At 37.1% G+C, this 22,408-nt stretch overlaps 1 protein-coding gene across 1 annotated transcript in view; it reads right to left on the reverse strand.

Moving 5' to 3' along the window:
* LOC110092468 (GPI mannosyltransferase 2-like) overlaps positions 1-16,125 on the reverse strand; it is a 29,823-nt gene extending 13,698 nt beyond the window's left edge. The window contains exons 1-5 of the mRNA XM_020817064.2: positions 15,422-16,125; positions 15,220-15,325; positions 6,104-6,196; positions 5,824-6,019; positions 4,471-4,583 (exon numbers count right to left, since the gene is read on the reverse strand). Of these exons, the coding sequence (XP_020672723.2) occupies positions 4,473-4,583; positions 5,824-6,019; positions 6,104-6,196; positions 15,220-15,325; positions 15,422-15,758 (843 nt within the window). The 5' untranslated portion in view covers positions 15,759-16,125 and the 3' untranslated portion in view covers positions 4,471-4,472. The remainder of the gene's footprint in view (positions 1-4,470; positions 4,584-5,823; positions 6,020-6,103; positions 6,197-15,219; positions 15,326-15,421) is intronic.
* Between the last annotated feature and the right edge of the window lie 6,283 nt (positions 16,126-22,408).

Raw genomic sequence — 22,408 nt, forward strand, 5'->3', positions numbered from 1 at the left:
AAACAAAAAACAAGAGACAAAATATTAAAGATACAACCGCGAGCCCGGACACATCCTGCGGCTGACGGGTACTACGTTGCCCTTCTCCAAGGGACTTCACGCCACGAGCCCGGACCCATCCTGCGGCTGGTGGAAACTCCAAATCCCTCCCATAGGGATTTCACTAGCGTCTTCCCAAAGAACCCAAGTGCAAAACACCAATTTTTTATTAATAATCCCCCCTCTTACAATAGCTAAAGGCCATATATATAGGCCACAACATGAGAAAATTAAAAAAATTACAAAATTGCCCCTCGGGCTACAACACTCAAATAAATTATCCTAGGGATAAAATAGGAAATACATAAAACAAGAGCTAACATTCAGAAAATAATACATAAATGAAAATTTAAATAATGGACATCGATTTACGACGCCGCCTATGATAGATGCGCCAAATCTTCGTATTGATGTCCGCATCAATTTCCTATCATTTTCATGTAGGGTTGTTTTGTTTAAAGTAAGAGTGTAAATATTCCAAATGCACAGTAAGAGTGTAAAATATTCCAAATGCACAGGTTTTGAGAATATTGGTATATAGTTTGAAATAAAACAAATGCAATGTAAAATTTGGTGCATTTGGAATTTACATTCTAATTCATTTTTTGTGTATTTAAATTTCCTCATATTTGGGTGAGTTCCAAATACACTGGAAATTCATTGCAATTGTTGTCCCCAAAATCCAATTCTTCCTTAGTTCCAAAGACTTCCACACATCCAATTTTGAACCATAATTTGTTATGAGGTCCATAAGCACAAAAATACATGGCTAAACTAAAGATTGGGAATGATACTATTGCTAATTCTAAGGAGACTGGTATTACGACTGTCAGGAGAGATAATCAATAATTAAAGGTCTTCTTAGCATGAAAGAAGATATGACTAAGCACATGGTTGATCAAATGATTGTGATGAAAACTATCATTGAAGATCTTGCTACTAAGGTGCACCACCAAAATTTGTTCCACCACCACCAATCCAGACATACGGATGGCTATCCAATAGGAGACAATGACCTATCGAATAGAATCCTGACCAATGAGGAAAATTGAGAAGAATATGGAAATGTCAGAAGATTTTCAAAACTAAAGTTCCTTTGGCTTAAAGCTTTGTTTGTTTGAGCGTTTTTTTTTTTGTCTTTTCCGTTTGGAAACGGATGATTTTTTTTTTGTGTTGTTTGGTTCGTTAAATCACGTTCCCAATAACTCTATTTTTTTCATTTTTCTGCAATTTTGAGAAAGCTTTTTATATATGCTTATCCGTTAGAAAATTCCATTTTCTGAACTAATGTTTTTTAAAACTGTCTTTTACAATAACACCAAAAAACAAACGAAGCCTAAGTTGAAATCTCAAACAAGGGATCTTTTTAAAACATATTTTATGATTGTCTGGATATAGAGAAAATTATATTTATTAATTTGAAATTATCAACACACACTTCAATATGGTCAAATTCACAATCTTGAAATTATCAACACATGCTTTAATATGGTTGAATTCACAATAAAAAAAATTATGATTTATCATCTTTGACATAATCAGATTATAAATAAATTAGAGTTTAAAATTTTGTTAAAAGCTCAATTCTATTTCATTTGAGACCGAGAAGAAAAGTGAAATTAATGGCATAATTTGAGCATGATAATTGACAAATTGTATAAGAATATGTCAAAATTTTAGAATGTAGGCAACAAATTTATTTATTTATTTTTTATTAAAAAATCTATATTTATGAAATATGTAGCAAGGCTTTATGAAAGCCTTTACACAAAATTTAAGTTTTTTTCAATTGTTGACAAGAGTAAACTCATCACATAAGCAATATTAGTTGACAAAAGAAACGTGACTCTTTCCATTGGGCAAAAACCCTAGGGTTGTGATAGGAAATACTTGAATATTTCAAGTTTTTTTTTAATGCTTGAATATTTCAACTAAACCCTAACAAAGATGGAGAAAAACAACAAACGATTCACAAAAAATCTGGTGGAAAACTCTCCAAACAGTAATTTGATTGCAAAAAAAAAGACCTAACGTATATATATATATATATATATATATATATATATGAATGTTCAAGGAGCAAGATAGTAGATCGCCATATCATTAATGTGAAATCCTATGTTGCACGGATACGCCTATTTACGAGGCATGCTGTATTGGACGCGTGTCCTATTAAAAAAAATAAAACAGAGCCGCAATTTGCCCTATTCATTTCGGCTGTCCGCTCAATATCCCTATTCATTTATGTGGCTTAAACATTTCGGCGAGCTAGGTTTTTTGTTTCCGCACAGGTGTTCGTCTTCTTCGTTATAATCGAAGGAGCGGCTCGACGACGCGAGCATAGAAGCGATCAGGATCATCCTTCATCGACAAAGAGGCTCGACATTGCAAGCATTAAAGCTGATAGAATCCTTCGTCGACGGAGTGACTCGACAACACGAACAGTAAAGGCGATGTGAGCATTGAAGGTTCGTTTTCTTCGTTCTTCATTTTATTAATCTTAGGCTCGGTACCAGAACTCAGTACCGAGTACCACTCGGTATCGCTCAGTACTGCTCGGTACTGCTCGGTATCGCTCGGTACTGCTCGGTACTCGGTACTAGAAGTCAGTACCGCTCGGTACTCGGTACTTGGTACTCGATACTGCTCGGTACTCGGTATTCGGTACTCAATACTGCTCGGTACTGCTCGGTATTGCTCAGTACTGAGAAGGTAGAGATATTGAGCTTGCTAAATTTTTTGGTTATTTAGAAGACTTTGGTGACCAAGAGTCATTGCGTGATAGGTGGAGAATTGATCAAAAAATGTGGTAGATTATACATGGAGCTTCAACACCTCTACTTCAAACAATCGCCATAAAATTGCTTGGTCAAGTTTCATCCTCATCTTGTTGTGAAAGAAATTGGAGCACATACTCGTTCATCCAATCAATGAAGAGAAATAAAATTACTCCACAACAGGCTGAAGATTTAGTTTATGTGCATATAAACCTTCGGCTTCTCTCAAGGAAAACTTCAACTTATATGGAAGGAGACAACAGGATGTGGGATGTTGCAAGAGATGGATTTGAATCTCTTAAGGATATGGGAATATTAGAAATTGCTAATCTTTCACTTGATGAGCCTGAATTGGAAGCCATGATATTCATTGAAGATGATATCGAAATTCAAAGACAAACCACTGAAGAAGCTAATCTTATCATTCCTTCTATTGAATAGTTCAAACTTCATATGTTGGACAATTTATATTTTTGTTTTTGTTGTTGTACTGACATTTAAATATTTAATGCTTACTTTTATTTTGATATTATAAGATACAATGCTTCAAGCCTACACATGATGTTGCTTTCAATTTTTTTGTCATTTCAAATATTATGCTTTGATTAATTTGTTATTTTTTATGTATGATTTATATATTATAATGTCGTATCCTGTAATTTTAAGAATTGTCGTGTCACATATCCGTATCGTGTCGTATCCGTGTCGTCATATTTGTATTGGTGCAACATAGGCGAAATCCAAGGGCACAAACATAAAAATAGTTGTAATTTATATTCAAAGAAGAGGCAAAAATAAGATGATAAGACAAAAATATTCACCACAAAGTAGTTGAGGTCAAAGAAGTAACAAAGGCAGATCCTCCACTATCTTCGATGTTGCATGCACATACTAGTGAATTATTCCATCTTAAGCTTCAAGTAAAATCATCAATATTGATGCCATTTTAGATCAAGACTGAAAATAATCTTCTCTTTGCAGCTTTGGTCGAGAGATTGGGGTTGGTCACAACTTAGCATTCGAAACTTTATTCTTTGAGCTAATTTCAAAACAACAATGTTTGTTAACTCAACAATGCGCTCTTAGGTAGGGTGTCAATTCGGGTCAACGGGTAGGGTTCGGGTCGAACCCGGAACTGACCCGACACTATTTGGGTCAACCCGAACCCGACCCGTTTTTAAAAACGGGTCAGATTTCTGGACCCGAACCCGATCGGATACGAATGACCCGGTGTTGACCCAAAATTGCTAGTTTTCGGGTCAAAAATCAGGTCAATCTCGGGTAAAAAACGGGTCAATCTCGGGTTTTCGGGTCAAAAATGAGTTTTCGTATCACTTTCGGGTTGCTGGGTCAACCCGACCCGATTTTTAAAACGGGTTGATTTGTTGAACCCAAACCCGACCCGTTTCGAGTTCGGGTTGACCCAAAACCGGATTTTTCCGGGTTGGGTTCGGGTCGTGTCAAAAATTGACACCCCAACTCTTAGGTCTATTTTCTTTAAAGATTTTATTGATGAGATAGTATGAGAAAATTTATCATTAGATGTATGTTATAGTTTGTGGGATATAAATGTTATCTTCTAAAGAAGTAAAAAAAAAAATTGTGCTTGAATAAAGCGGAAAAAATTATAAAGTTAGTCGTTCTATTATTCTACCTTCACAAGAGTTGGGAAGGACCATCAAACCAAATGGTTCTGACAGAGTGCACGGGCTCTCTTCTTGGTAAGAGCACAAAAAGAGCATCAATATTGTTGATTAAAAGTTTGTCCTGGAAGATGGACCATCAACAAAATCAAAACCCCAAAACTACAAGAACATAAAGAAAAACCAATAGCAAGAAAAGAAAAAAAAAAAACATATATCAAAATAAATAAGTTTAAATTGGGAGTTGTAATCAAAAGAATCATATTAAAATAGAAGGCAGAAAATTTGAACCATTGGATGGTGATTAAAAAATAATGTAATGATGACTTTTGAATTTATTTTTTGGATAAGTTATATTTTAAATTTTAATTTCTCTCTTTTGTGGAATTAATTATAAGGTCAATTTTAAATTAATTATAGTTGCTTTTTTTACTTATAAGTTATTTCTTACAAAAGAAAATAATCCAACTCTCACAAAAGATTCTCTCTTCTTTGTTCGGGCACTATAATAATAGTCTCGCAAAAGATTCTCTCTTCTTTGTTCGGGCACTATAATAATAGTGTGAGACTATATCAACAACAAACATTATAGCCAACCGCAACAACTATAGCAAACAATAGGCATTGTAGTGGCAACAAAAAGAATTAAAAAATAAGATAGAAGTCCCTACATCAAGAAAACTCAACAAATCCTCTAATTAGGAACTCTTGCCATCACATTGAAAGGATTATGCTAGATCATCCTTATTGTAAAAAAAATTACAAACAATTCTAAAAATCTTCCAGACATCCAATTCTAGATCATGCTCTGACTTTTTTTTTTCATTTAATTGACGAAATAATCATTGTGCTTCAAAAGCATTACCCTTGGCATCAAATGTAATCCTAATTACTTGCATTAGCATTACAATTATGTAATATAAAATTACATAGTTAAAGCAAGCCAAACATTACATTCAGTGGTGGAATAAGAGGGCTAGCAATAGCTCTTGCCTCCCTAGATATGAGAACCATAAATAGTTATGTATAACACAAAAATTTTACCCTTGAAATCTCTTGCAATCATGTATGCGCCCCTCTTTCCTTCTTAAAGTTTGGATAAACTCTTTTGTCTCCCCTCTTACTTTCTAATTCTACCAATGACTACAGTTCAATATGTCAATATATTACTCACTATTGTAAGCATTTTCATCTTGCTCATCATTTGTTGAATTATGCATCTAAAACTAATAGTACACTATCTTAAATGAGGATTTATGTTAATACTGTGCATGCGTAGAAGGATGTCTTAATAAATGTTGCACTTAATTTATATTCTATATTCAATGGACGAAGATAGGAAGATGTTGGACCCACTAACTTACACTGATGCTATTTTTATTGGTGATGGCATCAAAAGCTTGAAGCAATGCCTTGAAGCAAAAATAACCAGCATGAATGGCTCCATTTGATCTAGCTGTACCACACACACCAAGCAGGAGAATGGCCACATAATTTGAACCAGAAAATAAGTAAAATAATCCACAAAATGAAAATAGCGCATAAAGGCTCTCCGAATATCTGCCAACAACAAAATTGTTGTAACTATCCAAGCCAAATTTAAAGTTCTAATTGTTTGAAACTCTAGAAGTATAAAAACCTTACATTGATGAGTAGAATATAGAGGCAGGGTTGAAACAGAACAAAACAGAAGCTTGCAAGGAAGCTGCTGAGTCCTTTAATATTAAAAATGATAGCCTGTAAAAGAAGAAGATATACCATTAAAAGAAGAGTTCTGAAATTCTGATCACATTAAAAAGAACAAACATAAGAAAAATAAGGTAGAATTTACAGACTTCCATTTTAAAACTATTTTTTGGTGGCAAATTACCAAATAATAATATATAAATGCACTGTACTGCCTAAACAAAAGTAATGCTATGCACTAACCATTCCTAAGAGATAAAGGTGACCAAAAAGATCAAATGCTTGAATTAAAAGTTTCACCAAATAAAACTGTTAATAACCGATAGTTGAAACTTAATAAGAATGATTTTGATGATCGAATTACAAACACCTTAATGGTTCTCAGAGGTTATAATTGCCTTTTAAGGAAACCTGCTCAGACGAGAACATATGTCAAAATTGACCCCTAACCATATCAACCCTCCTAACGAAAACCATTTAAAAAAAAAAAAGCTTCAGGGCTAACCAGCAGGCTGATAGACCGGTCCTGTTTGGACCGGTTCACTATTATAAGAGGCAGAACAAGCATGTTCCGCCCCCTATGCATGCCGCCCCATCAAAGTGGGTCCACTAGCTTAATTAAGAGAAAATTAAGGGAGTTTTAAAAGGGAAAATTCAAATAGATGGAGCTGTTTTGGGATTTACCTAGGGATTGTATGTTTAAGTAGGTTTTGGAGGCTAGGGTGAGATTTTTAAACTGTTTCTTGCTGTAGTTTGTTGTTCCTATTTCTTATGAGGGCACTAGCGGCGTCTAGAGAGTGGGGAGAGCCGGATCTTCCTCTCCAATTGAAGATTCAACTGTGTCTTGCTTGAGTTTGTTTTTCTTTCATCAAATATAGTTGTTGTCCGTGTGATTCCTCCATCTTTTCCTCCAAATCGGCTTGCAAGGGAGCTGTTTTCTCTGAATTTACTAGAGAATTTCTTGGTATTTCCTAGCAAATTGGTATCAGAGCAATTCAATCTAAGGGTACCAATGGTCAGAAAGAGTGTGGAAGTGTTGGAGGGGGAAATAGGTCAACTGAAATCAGATTTTGTGGAGACAATTTTAGATTTTGAAAATCAGTTTGCATCCATCCATGAAAAGATGGATGGAAAATTCGCTGCCGTGAAAGAAATGCTAAGGAAGTTGCTTGAAGCCAAACCCAATAAAACTAGAGAGGGAGTTGAAGGTAAACTTGAATTATGAAGGTCAACCTTAGAGTCTAAAGGCTTTCATTTGAGTAGATCTAAAGCTGAATATATTAGTGTAATTTTAGTAATAATAGATCTAGCGAGGGAATGTGACTTTGGGCGATCAAGTCATTAATAAGAACACATATTTTAGATATCTTGAGTCTATTGTTCAGAGTGATTGTGAAATAGATAGGGATATTATTAGTAGAATTCAAGTTGGATGGTTGAAGTGGATGAATGCATTGGGCTTATTATGTGATAGAAAAGTCCCGCTCAAACATAAGGGAAAATTTTATAAGATGGTAGTGAAACCTGTAATGCTTTATGGTGTAGAATTTTGGCCATTAAAAGAGAAGCATAATATTTTAAGTGTTGCAGAAATGAGGATGCTTAGGTGGATGAGTGGCTTTACTCTTAAAGACAGGATACGAAATAAGCATATACGTAAAAATGTTGGAGCAGCTCTAGTGGAAGATAAGATTAGAGTCTCTTTAAATGGAGGTCTTCCGATGACCCAGTTAGGAAAGTAGAAGTATTAGATTTGACTTATGTTAAAAAAGGTAAAGCTAGACCTAAAAAAACTTTGTTATAAAATATTAGAAATGCCCTTTCTTTATTATATTTATATGAGAATTTGACCATTAACATGACACAATGGAGAAAAAGGATTCATGTAGCCGACCACATAGTGGGATAAAGGCTTGTCGTTGTTGTTGTTGTTGTTGTTGTTGTTTTTTAAGACTTGTTGTTGTTGTTGTGCTAGCACAACCAACCCAGAATAATGTTGATGAGTGTTCTGCAATGTTTAAAGATAGATAAATAGAATCAAAACATGTTTATCGCACGAGACAACATATATATAATCAAAAGAAAAAAAAAAAACAAATAAAAGAGCACTCAAACAACCTGACTAAACGGGAGGTTGTCGTTGATCGATAACGGTGGCAAGGGAGAAGAGGATTCATTCCTCGTAATCTTCAACGGAGATATCATTCTCTAAGTCAACGTCGAAGAAAGGAGATAGGTGGATGTCAATGAACCCTTAGTCGTCGAATATGAAGCCATGATCACGTTCAGGAATGGCCATCCATGAGTGGACAGAAAATTATGGGTCGCTGGAGTTTCTGGACAGCAAGTACTTCACTTCTCCGTCTCAGGTGATTACATCAAACGAAGGAACTTCAGTGTAGAGAGGAGAGGGTGTTTTGGTCAGCTCTAGCGTACAAGTCAAATCCTTGTTTGAGGAAATAATAAGGAAAGGAAACAACTAGGGAAATATGAAATTTAATTTAAGCAATTATAAGATCTTGGGATTGGTTTCTTATTTAGGTGGTAAGCCAAATAAGACAAGACTTAAGTATAAGTGAAATAGGATTCAATTGTTGCTTTAAGTGGATGAGGAATTAAGAGAGATTTGAATTTGAAAACTCTCAAATATAGGGGAGAAAGAGAGGGGTGACCCCCCGGATGGGGGGTTAATTGGGATTCAAATTGGGAAAGGGTAATTTGAATTAAATCTTCTCCAAATAAAGGAGAGAGGAAAAGGTGGACTGGCCCCTCGATGAGGACCAAATTGGATGATTAAAAGAGGTTGTTAAGTTTGAAAATTTAAATTAGGAAAGGAGTGATAGGAGAAAGGAGATTTAGGGCATCTCCTTTTCAAATTTTAAATTATCTTGAATGGTGGGCCTTACCTATTTTAACTCATCTGCACTGGACCGGCTGGGCCGGTCCAGGTAGAGCCGGTCCAAGCTGGACCGGCATAACAAGGAGATTTAGAGGAAAGGAGATTTAGGGCATCTCCTTTTCAAATTTTAAATTATCTTGAATGATGGGGCCTTAACTATTTTAACTCATCTATTTTAGGAAAACAATTTCATATTTTAAAGAATTTAAAATTAGAATTTTGAAAACTCTCCTAATTTATGATGCACTAAATTTGGAGAGCATTGATTGAAGGGAGAGAGTTGTGGAGGTGATGGAGAGCTTGGGTGGCTGGCAGTTTGAGAAGGTGTGGGGGGTTAGCAGTTTGGGAAGGAGGTGGTCGGCGGCTAAGGGGAAGGATGAAGTGGCGGCTAGGGTTGGAGATGGAGGAAAGGGGTCGGTTAAGGACTAGGTAAAGGTGGCCGGCGGCATGTAGGGTGGAGGAGGTGGCAGCTAGGAGAAATAAGGACGGAAAGTTGGTGGAGAAGATGAACCACGAGCCCAAACTCTTTCTGCAGCTGATGGGTAATACAAATGCCCACGCCTTTGGGACTTCAACCTCTCACAAGAACTCTCTAAACTCTCAAATCACAATTGCAAAAATTTTTTCTTCATTATCATTATCCCCTCAAAAGAAAGAAGAGCGGGCTTTAAATAACCAAAATACAATAGCAAGATAAAAGACAAAAGTGCCCCTGAGGGTCACAAACAACTACGCCATCAAGTGAGGGTAAAAGCAGACAAACTGCGATAATAAATCAAATACACATATAATAATAATAAATCTAATACAAATGATAACTTCAAAATAAAGTGGTGCGATCGTGGCTATAGATCGTCGGCCCCTTTTCCGGTAGACTCTCCATGGTCGGAAGTCCTCATTACCTTATTTATGCTTTAGATCATATGAAGTAAAATTGTCATCATGCAACAGCTTTGCACCCGCTTTTGTCAAAACTATGGTCTACATTAAGCCCATCTTAAACATATTGCAAAGATATGTTACTTGCTCTCCAAAGAAAATTGTGCATCCAGACTTCCCAAGGGAGGAAGTTCAAGTCAAGGTGATAATCTTGCCACATAATACAACTAGCAATGATGACTCAATGCCTCAGAAAAGACTAGAGGAAAGACCATTCATCCTCATGTATCTACTTTCATTGAAAACTACCAACAAAACAATTATTTTTTTTAAAGTACAATATTCCTTACAAGACTGACTAAAAATCGACAATCCTACATCCTGCAACTCCTACAGCACGATGGCCAACTCCTTCAGGCCAATCTAACAAGTCATAGTAGATTGTTCCTAGGACTAGAACACATCATAAACCCATGAAGGCTAAAACCCCTTTATTGGCCTAGGCATACCACAAATTTGGCCTCATTTGCAAATTTTCGACCCTAGGTCAAAAAGGTTTCCTTGATCGAGTTAATCCATGTTTTTTCTCAAATTATTTAAGGTAACCAACAAACCTAAAGATGAAAGAATCATTGGATATTGATCAATCTTATCATAATAATCCCACCATCTTCTTAAGAGGGAAAATCTGAATGTTAAAATCTCATAGCAAGTTTGACTAAAATACTAAATGGAGAATTGTAATAATGTAAAATTTATTATGGAGCTTCACAACTATTGCTAATCAATATTCTTTCCTGTGTCGAAATGGATAATTAACAATAGGAGTTTACACCCATTGGAAGCCTTGTATCAGGAACAAAAAATCTTCTAAAAAGGAGAATCTTTGAGTAGTTCTGTATCTACCACTTAATTTGCCTACAAAAATACCTATCAGACACACTCATAATCTTGGAGTCTATGATCTTCTCATAGCACATTAAAACAATACCATGCATTTGAAGATATGTTATTTCTATAAATCAAACTCAAGACCTCCAAATCTTAATGAAGGCAAGCCAACAACTCATCCAAGTCTGCATTATCCTTGCAAAAGAACACTAAACCATTTGATTTTTCAATCACATCTTTCCAAAACTTGCAAAGAAAATTTCTAGGCTATAAATACTATTTTCTCCAACCCATTGCAGTGATTCCTAAAGCAAAAAAACTCCACCTACATTTCATAGATAATTTACATTGTAGCATAATACGGTATTCCAACTACAAAAAAAAATAGAACAGCAACTCCATATCTCCACTAAGCAAAATTGCTCTCCATTGCTCAAACGTGAAATTGTCACAATTCTATAATTGAACAACTGATCTCCACTTCTCACATTTAGCATATATATATCATGTATTGTGTAAATAAAACACAAGGTGGAATGTAGATGAATTTCAATCAAATATATTCCTTCACCATTTTTCTCTGTTTGTAACTGAGTTATGCAGAAGCACTGAACCGAGAATCTCTTCATGGTTTCAGAGCACCGGTTCCCTAACAACTCTACAATGGATCAATCTTCCACTTCTATGTTCACTGCATCACCATCCTCACTCAATGATTCTCTCATTCCCTCTCTAAAATTCATCATATCCACTATCAAGACAACAATACCTACCCAACTTTATAATGAAAACTATCCAATATGGAGGTCACAAATTCTCAAATTAGTTCGAGCAAAGGGTCTCATCAGCTTTCTTGACGGGTCGACTGTTATGCCGCCCTCTATGTTCATCGATTCCAATGGTCAGTCCATTTATATTCTACCTTGGGTCAATGGAAGCTCATCGATAAGAACTTAGCGGCTGCTACGCACCCACCATCCTTCCATATGCAATCAATTTTGAATCATCACGAGATATATGGATCACCATTGAACGTCAGCAGCAATCTACCAACCGTTCTCGAGTCATTCAACACAAAAACGAACTTCACAATATTAATATGAAGAATCTATCAATGCTTTAGTACCTTACTGAAATCAAGACATTGATAGATAACATTGCAACAACCGATTCTATAGTAGACAACAAAGACATTATTCTCTACATCCTAAACGATCTAACATCATCGTATCAATCCTTTAAAACCTCTATTTGCACTCAACTAAATCTGATAAGCCTTCAGAAACTTATATTCTCTTATTCTGAGTGAAGAGATTAACATTGTTGTTGAATTGGCCAAAACCCCTGCATCACCTGATTCTCATTCAACACTACAAATACAAGGGTCGCTCTTCCAAATATCGTGGACATCTCGGTCAACATTCCGCAAACCATCCACCAACTGCTCCTTTAGTACCTCGTCAAGGCTGCTCCTCCATAGCTGTTATTTGCCAAATCTATGCCAAACGTGGGCATACAACTCTACAATGCTGGCATCAAATGAATGCCAACTATACTTTCACCTCCTTCTCTAACTTTGACTGGGCTAGTAACATTAGTACTCGCAAATCCACCATAGGGTATTGTACCTATCTTGGCTCCACCTTAATCTCTTGGAGTGTCATGAAATGCCCCAATGTTGCTCGCTCCACCGAAGCTTAATACCAAACACCTGCCACAAAAGCTACTGAGATTATATGACTACATCAGTTACTAAATGACTTCGGTATTCCTACAACCCATCCCACTGATTTACACCGCAATAATATATCAGCTCTTGCATTAGAAAACAATCCCGTCTTCCACACTAGAACTAAGCACATTGAAATTGACTATCATTTCTTAAGAGAGCACATACAATCTAAAGAAATTTGAGTGGTTCATATTAGCTCAAAAGACCAACCAACATATATATTAACCAAAGATCTTCCAACAAAACAATTTCAACATGTCATAACCAAGCTCACAGTTCAGCCTTCATGATGGGGACATCAGTTGGAAAGTCTACCATCGACGTGGCCGTAAATCAACGGCCACGATTTACACGATGTACTTTTGATTTTATTATTGTCTACTTATTGATGTAATTTTTTTTTATTTCGGCATTTTCCGTTTTTACCCTTGCTTGAGGGATTGAGTCTTGTAGCCCATTAAGGATATTTGAGTCCTTGTTGTTTTAAGTCATTGTATGAGGCTATTTATAGCATTCATCTTGTTATTTTGAAATTAATGAATGATTAAGAAAATTTTCCTGCATTTGTCTTCTTGCATGAGCTCTTGTGAGAGTTTGAGTGTTTGATGGAGAGAGATCCCTAGGAGAGGGAAGCTTGCGCACTACCCACCAACCCTGGAGACGGCTGGGTTCGTGGTCTTTCTTTATCTTTGTCTTTGTCTTTCCTCCTTCCACCACCACCACCGGACATCTTTACGCCCAAACCCTTCTCCAACTCCAAGCAATCGTCACCCCCTCAATCGAACTTCCCCTCCCACCTCCTCCACCATAAGCTGTCGGTCACCTCACCCGACCCCCTCCTCCTCCCTTAACCCACGGCCAACACCCCACCCGACCCCTCATACTGCCAACCCAACCACTAGCCGTCGGCCACCATCCACCTCCTCATCCCCATTGAAATCCTTGCCTAATTTGGGTGATTTAATTTTGGACAGATTTTCAAAATTCAAATCCAACTAATTTGAATTTGAAAATCTTTCCTAATTTGTCATGCTATTTTTGGAAAGTTCTTAAATCAAGTCTTTTGAATTTCAAATTCAATTGGATTTGATTAATTATCTTCCTAATCCTAAATTTGATTTATGCAAGCATGACACCTCACCCTCAAATTCCCTCTTGCCCATTATTGCCGCCGGCCCCTCTTAGCTTAAATCCTTAATTGTTTCCTAATCCCCATCCTTGTTTTAAGGAAACAATTTCAATTCCCCCTAATCTCAGCCTAGCCGAAATTTCCTTACATCCCTAGACTCTATTTTATTTCCTAAAATTGGATATTGGATTTAGGAAAGAAGAGCCCCAATCCCTCTCAATCCCGCCGGCCTCCTTTCCCTGTCACCCGTCTCACCCCTCCCTCTCATATCTCCTCTCCTCCTTGACGTCAATTTGTTTGATTTCCATAACTCTGGCTGCAAGTTTTTTCCTCCCTACACTGAGAGTTGGAATTCCTCTCAGATTTCTGAGAGAAGAATATCTGAAATATTTCATATTCCTTCAAAAGAATTATTCAGCTTTGTGGAAGAATTTGAAAAAAAATTGGAAGTCTTCTAACATTTTGGACTCAGATTTTGGAACCAAAATCTGAAATTCTTTTTGGATTTTGGAAGAAGATTTGGGACTTAACCTCTCTCCGCTTATAAGAGAAGATTCTTTCTTTTGCTACCATTTGAGAGGTGTGTCAAGACGATTCTCCGCAAAGGCGTATCAAGACGATTCGCCGCAAAGGTGGATCAAGACGATTCTCCGCAAAGGTGATATTCTTCATTGAATCGTGTACTTTCCTATTCTACTACTTCGTAGGGAGATTGTTCAAGCAAGATATTTTGTTCCACTGTCACCGTCCATTAGTAACGTAGGATTGTTACTTCTTTGCTTTTAGACCTCTTGTTAGATCAAGGTTATGATGAAAGCTACTTTGTACGCATTGCTTTAATTCTCTTAAATATTTTGACTTTGCTTAGTCTCTCGCGTAGCTTAGCCTAAACGGATGTAACCGCTTAATTGTTTTATTTCGTGGTTTTAGTGGTTAATAACGAGAAATCCAAAGTTGTTCTTTAAATATTTCATGCAAATTTCCTGTCTCGTATTTAGTCCTGAGGGGTGGTAATAACGGTATTCCAACTACAAAGGAAATGGAGCAGCAACTCAATATCTCCACTTAGCAAAACTGTTCTCCACTACTCAAGCGTGAAATTATTACAATTCTATAACTGAATAAATGTTCTCCACTACTCACATTTAGTATGTATATATATATCTAAAGAAGACTCAAGGTGGAATGTAGATGAATTTCAATCAAATAAATTCCTTCACCATTTTTCTCTGTTTGTAACTGAGTTATGCAGAAGCCTGAACTGAGAATCTCTTCACAGTCAATGAAAGCGCATAAGTTTAGCTTACAAAAAGGAATACATTTGGCAGCCCCGGTCCTCAAAAGGTTTGCCATTTTGATTGCTTTAAAGTGAACTGATCTTTTTTTCTTTATAGATATGTTTCAACCTTAAAGCACTAGTAAACACCATCGCTCACTAAATTAAACCCAACAAGAGCCCTCTCCAACAACATTCATTAGGATCAACTACAACATATGATTCAAGCAAATAATCCATAATATTAATTGCACGAGTCTTAGCTTACTTGTAGAAATAAATGGCAGCAAGAACAAAGGCAATGTTGTTCAGCACATAACCCGACAGCGCAAGCACAGCTCTATATCCAATCACAGGGATCAAAGGAGCAAAAACTGCAAAAGATCCGTAACCACTATAAAAAAAAATTAAAAATATTAACTTGGTCGCACAAAACAAAATGAGTGTAAAGAACAGAACTATCCCCTCACCGGATCGCGAAAGCAAGGAAATTGACAGGGGGAGGAGTGGAAGAAAAGCATAGGTCTGCTCGTACTCATAACCGCACTCGGCGATCCTGACAAAGTAGACGCTGTCCCATACAACGCTTCCTTCGATCGCCGCCCCAGCCCGCGGCCATAGGACTCGATCACCTTCCTTCAAATGCGATAGCTCGTCGGCCGTCGAAGACGAAGAGAGGCAGCTAGGGTTAAGTTGAGCTGAAGAATCATAGCGCGGGTAGAGAAGTCTCCACGTGATGATTAGAGATATCAGGAGAAACCGAGAGAATATGGCGAGTCTAAGGACGAAACGTTCGGACTTCTGCATCGCACGGCTTGAACAAGAGGGAGAAATGAAGGGGCTGCTTGGATGCAAGATTTAAGGGCTGTCTGCCAACAGGATTTGAACGCCCTGAATCTCACGGCCGAATAAATCCTCCGTTTCCCTCTTTTTTCAGTAAATCCCGGATTTACTAAATCCTGTAGTTTGGCCGATTTACGGGATTTGGCCGAAGAAGCGGGCGAAAGGGAGAAAGTTATCTTCACAGCGACCGAGCTCCCGTCGTTGCTTCCGATCAAAATGTCGTAACTTCCGATCTGAGAAGGGAATGTCGTTGAAGGAGCAAATTCGAACGGCAACGAGGGAGCCGAATGCGATCTCTACACCTCCCGCGAAGCACCGAAGCCGAACAGCAACGACCAAAAAGCCGAACAGTATAATTAGTGCATAAATTAAATAGCTAATTTAATTTAATTAATTATTAGTAATTAAAGGTAATTTAATTAGCTTACTTAATATAATTTAAAATATATAATTAATAATGTAAATAAATAATAAAAAAAAAATTTTGGGAAAATTTGGGCATAGCCCTTTTATTAAAAAATAAGGATAGATGATACAAGTAAGAAAAAAGGCTCAAAGGAACCTTAAAATGTATAAAATGAAAAAAAATCCACCTTATAACCCAAATTTTAAGACAAATAAAATGGCTTTATAACGAATAGCCTACAGAGATAATTGAATAAAAGCAGAAATGAACCATAGAGTTTCAAAGGGACCAAAGCTCCAAAGCCACCATAGCCTGGACTCAGAGAAATTGAATAGAATATCGTTGTGATTAATCCCCTGGTTGCTCGAGAGCCATCCAAGGGGATGTATTGGAGCATCATCATTGTCTCAGGCTATTCCCGAACCAACATAGCATCGTATGGCGACTTCATTCCAGCCAAAGTCGAGAGAAATAACCCAAGAAGCAGGGTTAAATAGAAACATTTCAGGAGTATAACTTTCCCAACATATGTGAGGAATTCTTCCAATTTGAGATCTTTGCCTGAACAACTTTTCTAATGCAGAAAACAGTGGACTTACTACTGTTAAATGCATTATTAAATCTTCTTTGGTTTCTCTCTTTCCAGATGAAATAGACACAGCAACAGACAATTAAGGAGAAGAAATTTTTCTCTTCAACAGATACCAAGCCATTACCATCAATCCATTCCAGCAGTTGCAATAGGGATGGTTCCATTAAAAAACAATTAGACCCACGGATTAAGGTTCTAATAATATTGAATGAGTATGGGCATTCAAAGAATAAATGAGCAACACTTTCCAATTGAGAAAAATAGAGGCTGCAAGATAAAGGAACCAAGATATTCCTTTTATTTAAAACCTCAGCTGTTTTAATCCCCCCAACCAGAGCTAACCAGGAAAAGCACGAATATCTCAAGCCAAATTTAGGTCCCCAAATAAATTTATGCCAAGAAACAGTGGGATGACTTTTATAAAACTCTAATACAAAATTATAATGCTTACAGTCCTTATTATTATCCCACCAAAGGCAGATATATCCCTCCTCAATGCCAACATTTAAAATATTACTTTTCATCAAAGGAGAAAAGCAGGAAAGAAGTGCCAAATTATCTCCCAAAATGAAATCTCTAACAAGACTGTTAGAATAGAAAGTAGGGAACTGATAATTCAAATCTTGAGTAGCTAAAAACTCCTCCACCCTGGAGTTACATAACCAATGATCCCACCGAAAGGAGATAGGTGCATTCCTTGTGATTTTAAAAGAAAATTTATATTTAACCATCCCAGCAGTAAGACAGACATCCCTCCAAAATTTGGTAGCAAACGAATGAATCGGACTCCAGGGAGAGATATATCTGCTAGTAAGCCATTGAGATAAGGGGGACTGCAAATTGTACATCCGGGTGATGATAGAACAATTAAAAGCAAACTGGAGAGAAGCTAGAGATGGCAAGCCAAGCCCCCCAAACTCCTTAGGTCTGGTAACATTATCCCAAGAGACCAAGTGCAATTTTTTCCCAGCATTACAATCCCCAAAAAACAAAAATTTAGAGCACACTTTCTTGAAAAATTTTGAGACAGTTTTTGGTATAATGGCACCGAGAATCCAGTAAGCTATAGAGTTCAAGATGGTGTATTTTAGGAATTGAAGTCTACCAGCAAATGATAAAAGACTAGCTTTCCACCCCGACAATTTAACTGAAATGGAATCAGTTAAAGGTAAAAAATCTGCAACTTTTAGCCGATTAAAAGATAAGGGAATACCAAGATAGGTAATAACTTCAGAGATATTGTGAATAGAGAGAATATTGCAGAGCTCAGCATGATTTTTTACAAACTTAGGAAACATAATTGAGCTCTTACTAAGGTTCACGTGAAGCCCAGTAGCATTGGAAAAGGTGGAAATAATTTTTTTGAGACAAAGACAGTTTTCAACAGTAGCTTCACCAAAAACTAATACATCATCGGCATATAGTAGGTGCGATAAGGAGAAATCATCCACATTAATCCCTTTGAATTCACCATTATCTAATAGAGCAGAAAAAGCATCCATCACTAAGCAAAACAAATATGGGCTTAACGGGCATCCTTGCCTAAGCCCTGAGGTTGAAGAGAAAAAACCTTCTATAGCACCATTCACCAATACAGAATAATTCACATCAGATGTGCATGCTTTGATCAAATTCACAAAAGAATTAGGGAACCCTTTTTGAAGCATCCTGTTTAATAGGAATTCCCTGGAAACCGTATCAAACGCTTTCCTTATATCTAGTTTGGCGCAAAAAACCTTATATATGCTATTTTTCCTAGCCATGTACAATATTTCTTTGGCCAGAATAATATTGTTAGTAGAAATCCTGGATTTTACAAATCCAGATTGATTATGCTTAACAAGATGAGGCATGATGGGCTTTAAGCGATTGGACAAAGTTTTTGCAATAATTTTGTATATAGTATTACATAAAGCAATCGGTCTAAAATCAGAAATAGACTGCACATTCCTAGTTTTAGGAATAAGAGCAAGTATAGTCGCCTTGACACCCCTCGGAATGTAACCCTTTTCAAAAAAAGATCTAACAGCTTTACAAACTAAAGGCCCCGAAATGAGCCAGCTAGTTTTGTAGAAATGGTAATTAAAACCATCCGGTCCAGGGGTAGATGTGGAAGACCCTGAGAACACAGATTTTTTTATTTCCCTGTCCGTGACCATGCAGGATAAAAATTCCCAGTAAAGATTTCGGAGAGAGTTACCAATGGGGAATAAACTCACATCCAATAATGAAGGGGGGGAAGGATTGTAGAGCCCCTGAAAGTGCTGAACAATGCAATTGATCACTTCCCTATTATTACTACCAGGGAAAGCAGCAAATAAATTAACAGCCATCTTATTACTCCCTTGTCTTCTCTTAACCTTGGAAAAAAGAAATTTAAGATCTTCTTCACCCTGCTTAAGCCAATTCTCTTTTGCCCTTTGGATCAACCAAGAGGCATTCATAGAGGAGAGATCATAAACTCTATGATTAATCTCTTTGAGTGTGTAATTAAGAATAGGGTCATCAGGTTTGGCCTGCGCCTTAGCCAAACAGGAAGATTGTATTTTGAGAAGATCATCTAGCTGAGAATTGATATAATTAAAGTTGGACCATGCTTCACGTTTGATGTTGCTCTTAAGCTTTTTGAGAGAGTTACACAGAGAGATTAGAGGATTCCCAGATAAAGGACTAGAAAAAACATCCAGCACATTGCTCCAGTACCTGTCAAGTTTGGTCCAATAATTCTTGAAAAGAAATCTATAATTAGAGTTGGGAGCATCACCTGAGTGAATAATAAGTGGGCAATGGTCAGAAGTAGAGGGAGATTGAATGGAACAGAATGAAGAAGGAAAATCTTTAAGCCAGACATCATTAACCAATGCTCTGTCCAGCTTAATGTGTATCGGATTGTCAGCCTGCTGGTTGAACAAGGTAAAATTGCTACCAACAGTCTGAAGATCCAACAGACAGTTTTCAAAAATCATACGATTGAAGTCAGCAAGGGAACCCTGAGAGAGAGGCGAACCTCCCAGTTTTTCAGAAACGAAACGGCAGCAATTGAAATCACCTAAGACAACCCAGGGAATGCGTGAAGGAGGGGAGAATGCTTCAAATTGATCCCAGAGGTTTTTCCTTTCAATACTGCTGTTAGAAGCATAAATGAAAGAAATTTGGAAAGAGAGATGAGAGACAACTTTTTATCATACCAGAAATACATTGAGGAGAAATGTGAGTAGGAGCAAAATCAATCTTGCTAGCATTCCATTTAACCCATATCCTCCCCGAGGATGAAAAATTAAAGTTGTTACAACTTTTTTCATAAGGAAAGATCAAATGATTAGTTTCAAAAAAAGGGTTTTGAAAAGCAGAAGAGTGTATCCTTGTTTCCAAGATACACAATAAATCAAGCTTGAAAGAAGCCACCAAGCGTTTGCAGCTTAAAACTTATCCGGCCTATTAAAGCCCCGAACGTTCCAAGCAGCCATTGACGGCAGAGACATCAAGAGGATGAGGAGGTTTGGGGCTTCTTTGATTGCTTTCCCCTAGCATATTTTTTGCCTACATTCACATTTGTATTCACTTGTTTTTTTTTTTTGGTTTGTAGAAGACTTATCCTTAGAGAAAGGATTTTTCAATTCTTCAGAGGTGATGGTGTCCACTGGTTTTGAGACTTCCTCATTCTCTTGTAAAATTTCAAACCTATTTGGAGAAATAATACCATGAGGTCTAATCGTGGAGCTAGAGATCTTCCCTGAAGAGATAGAATTCGCGTCAGTTGGAGAGTTTAGATTTGGGATAACTTGTCCCGAATTAATAACTGTGTCAGCCATCTGATCCTCCGGGATCTTACTCTTAAGGTCTTTAAGAGAAGATAAAATTTGTTCAGATCTTGAATTTTTTGTGGAAGGGGAATTTGGTTGATAATGAAGGTCTTGTCCAAGATCGTTCCTTTTAATCGTTAGATTATCGATACCATTACGACCAGGAGATGAATGATGTATGGGGTCCTGTAAGGAGTCTGATACAGGAACCTCACTACTAGGGTTAATAATCAGAGCTGGAGAGGAAGCAGAGGCATGATTATCCACCAGAGGTTTGGACAAGGGTCTCTTATTCGCTTTCCTACTGTGACTTCTACCCCGAGGTGGAGGATTATTTGAAAAACCAATGGCTTTCTCACCTTCAACAATCAGTTTAGTAGGACAGAAGGAGGAGAAGTGAACAAGGGACTTACAGTGATCACAAGGCGTCGGTCTCCACTCGTATTGAACTTTTAGAGCAACAATATCACCATCCAGAGAAACTTTAATTTCTTCAGGGTAGGAAGCATGGCAGTCTACCAAGACACAAACCCTGGCATATGTCAGCCTTGTCTTCTTCGCGGTGAGGGAGTCCGCAGCAAGTGGAACGCAATTTTACTCGCAATACGGGAGATCCCTTCTGAATTCCAGCATGCAAGTGGTAAGTCATGGATCTTCACCCAAATGGGAACAGAAGTAAAATTTTCTTTGATAGGCTTAAACTTTGGATGCCATTTTTGCATGATAAATGGTTTTCCAAGAAGAAACCAAACGCCTTTTGTCCAAACAGAATCATAATCTTCCGAACAAGAGAAGCGAAACATAAAGAACCCGTCGCTGAGCGAAAACATCCCAAGCGAACCTTTTAGTTTCCACGTTTTGTTAATCGCACCGAGCAAAGCCTCGTAGTATGTCCTTCTTCCAATATAATAACCTACAAGACATCTACTCCAATCTTCAGCTCCAGAAGGCATCTTTTCCTCTGAGAAAGGAACAATTTCTGGTTCCTGAGGGTAGTGAGATAGATGAAGCTCATCGGGAGAGGAAACATTATGGGAAAAAACGGCATTCCAGTTGCGTTGAGGAAGAGGGGAGATAACTCTAGCAGAAGAAAGAGGGGGAAAATCTGAAAGAGGAAAAGAAGAATCCATGGACGCAAAAACCTCCGGCGACGCCGGAGGAGGAGGAAGGCCTGGCGGCGCAAACCAGAGAAGAGGGAAACCCTAGCAGAGCTGGCGGCGCCTATGTAAATAAATAATGAGTAGTAGAATTCTTAAGTTATTAATGAGATAAATGATAATATAATTTATAATTAAAACTAACTAAATAATAATTAAAAATTAATTAAATTATTAGTGGGATTATTAATTAATTAATTATTTATTTCTAAATAATCAGTATGATTATGATTTCAAATAGAATAATCAATATATAATATTTTAAATATTAATTAAATAATTAATTAGTATTAGAATTAAATGATTAATGAGAAAAGCTTTGTTATATTTCATTTAAATTTCTCTTGTTTTATTTTGATTATCTTAGGAATAAATGCCAATTATCTTAATCGCCTTAAATACTGGATGGAATTACCAAAGAGTCACACATAATTTAACAGAATTTATCATGAATGTTACCGAACAATTTTCAGGATTTAACCCACCAGGATTTCGTAAATTCGGATTTAAAGAATTTACGAAATCCTACTTAAATGAAATCTTGGGTGCTACCAAACAGCCCCCTAAGGTATAAACTTTTATTTGGTCCAGTCACCTAACGTAGCTCTACATTCGGACGCCAGTAAAATAGTGCCACGTGTTCTCACTATTTACCG

Source organism: Dendrobium catenatum, unplaced genomic scaffold (assembly GCF_001605985.2).
Source record: "Dendrobium catenatum unplaced genomic scaffold, ASM160598v2 fragScaff_scaffold_1684, whole genome shotgun sequence".
Lineage (NCBI taxonomy): Eukaryota > Viridiplantae > Streptophyta > Magnoliopsida > Asparagales > Orchidaceae > Dendrobium > Dendrobium catenatum.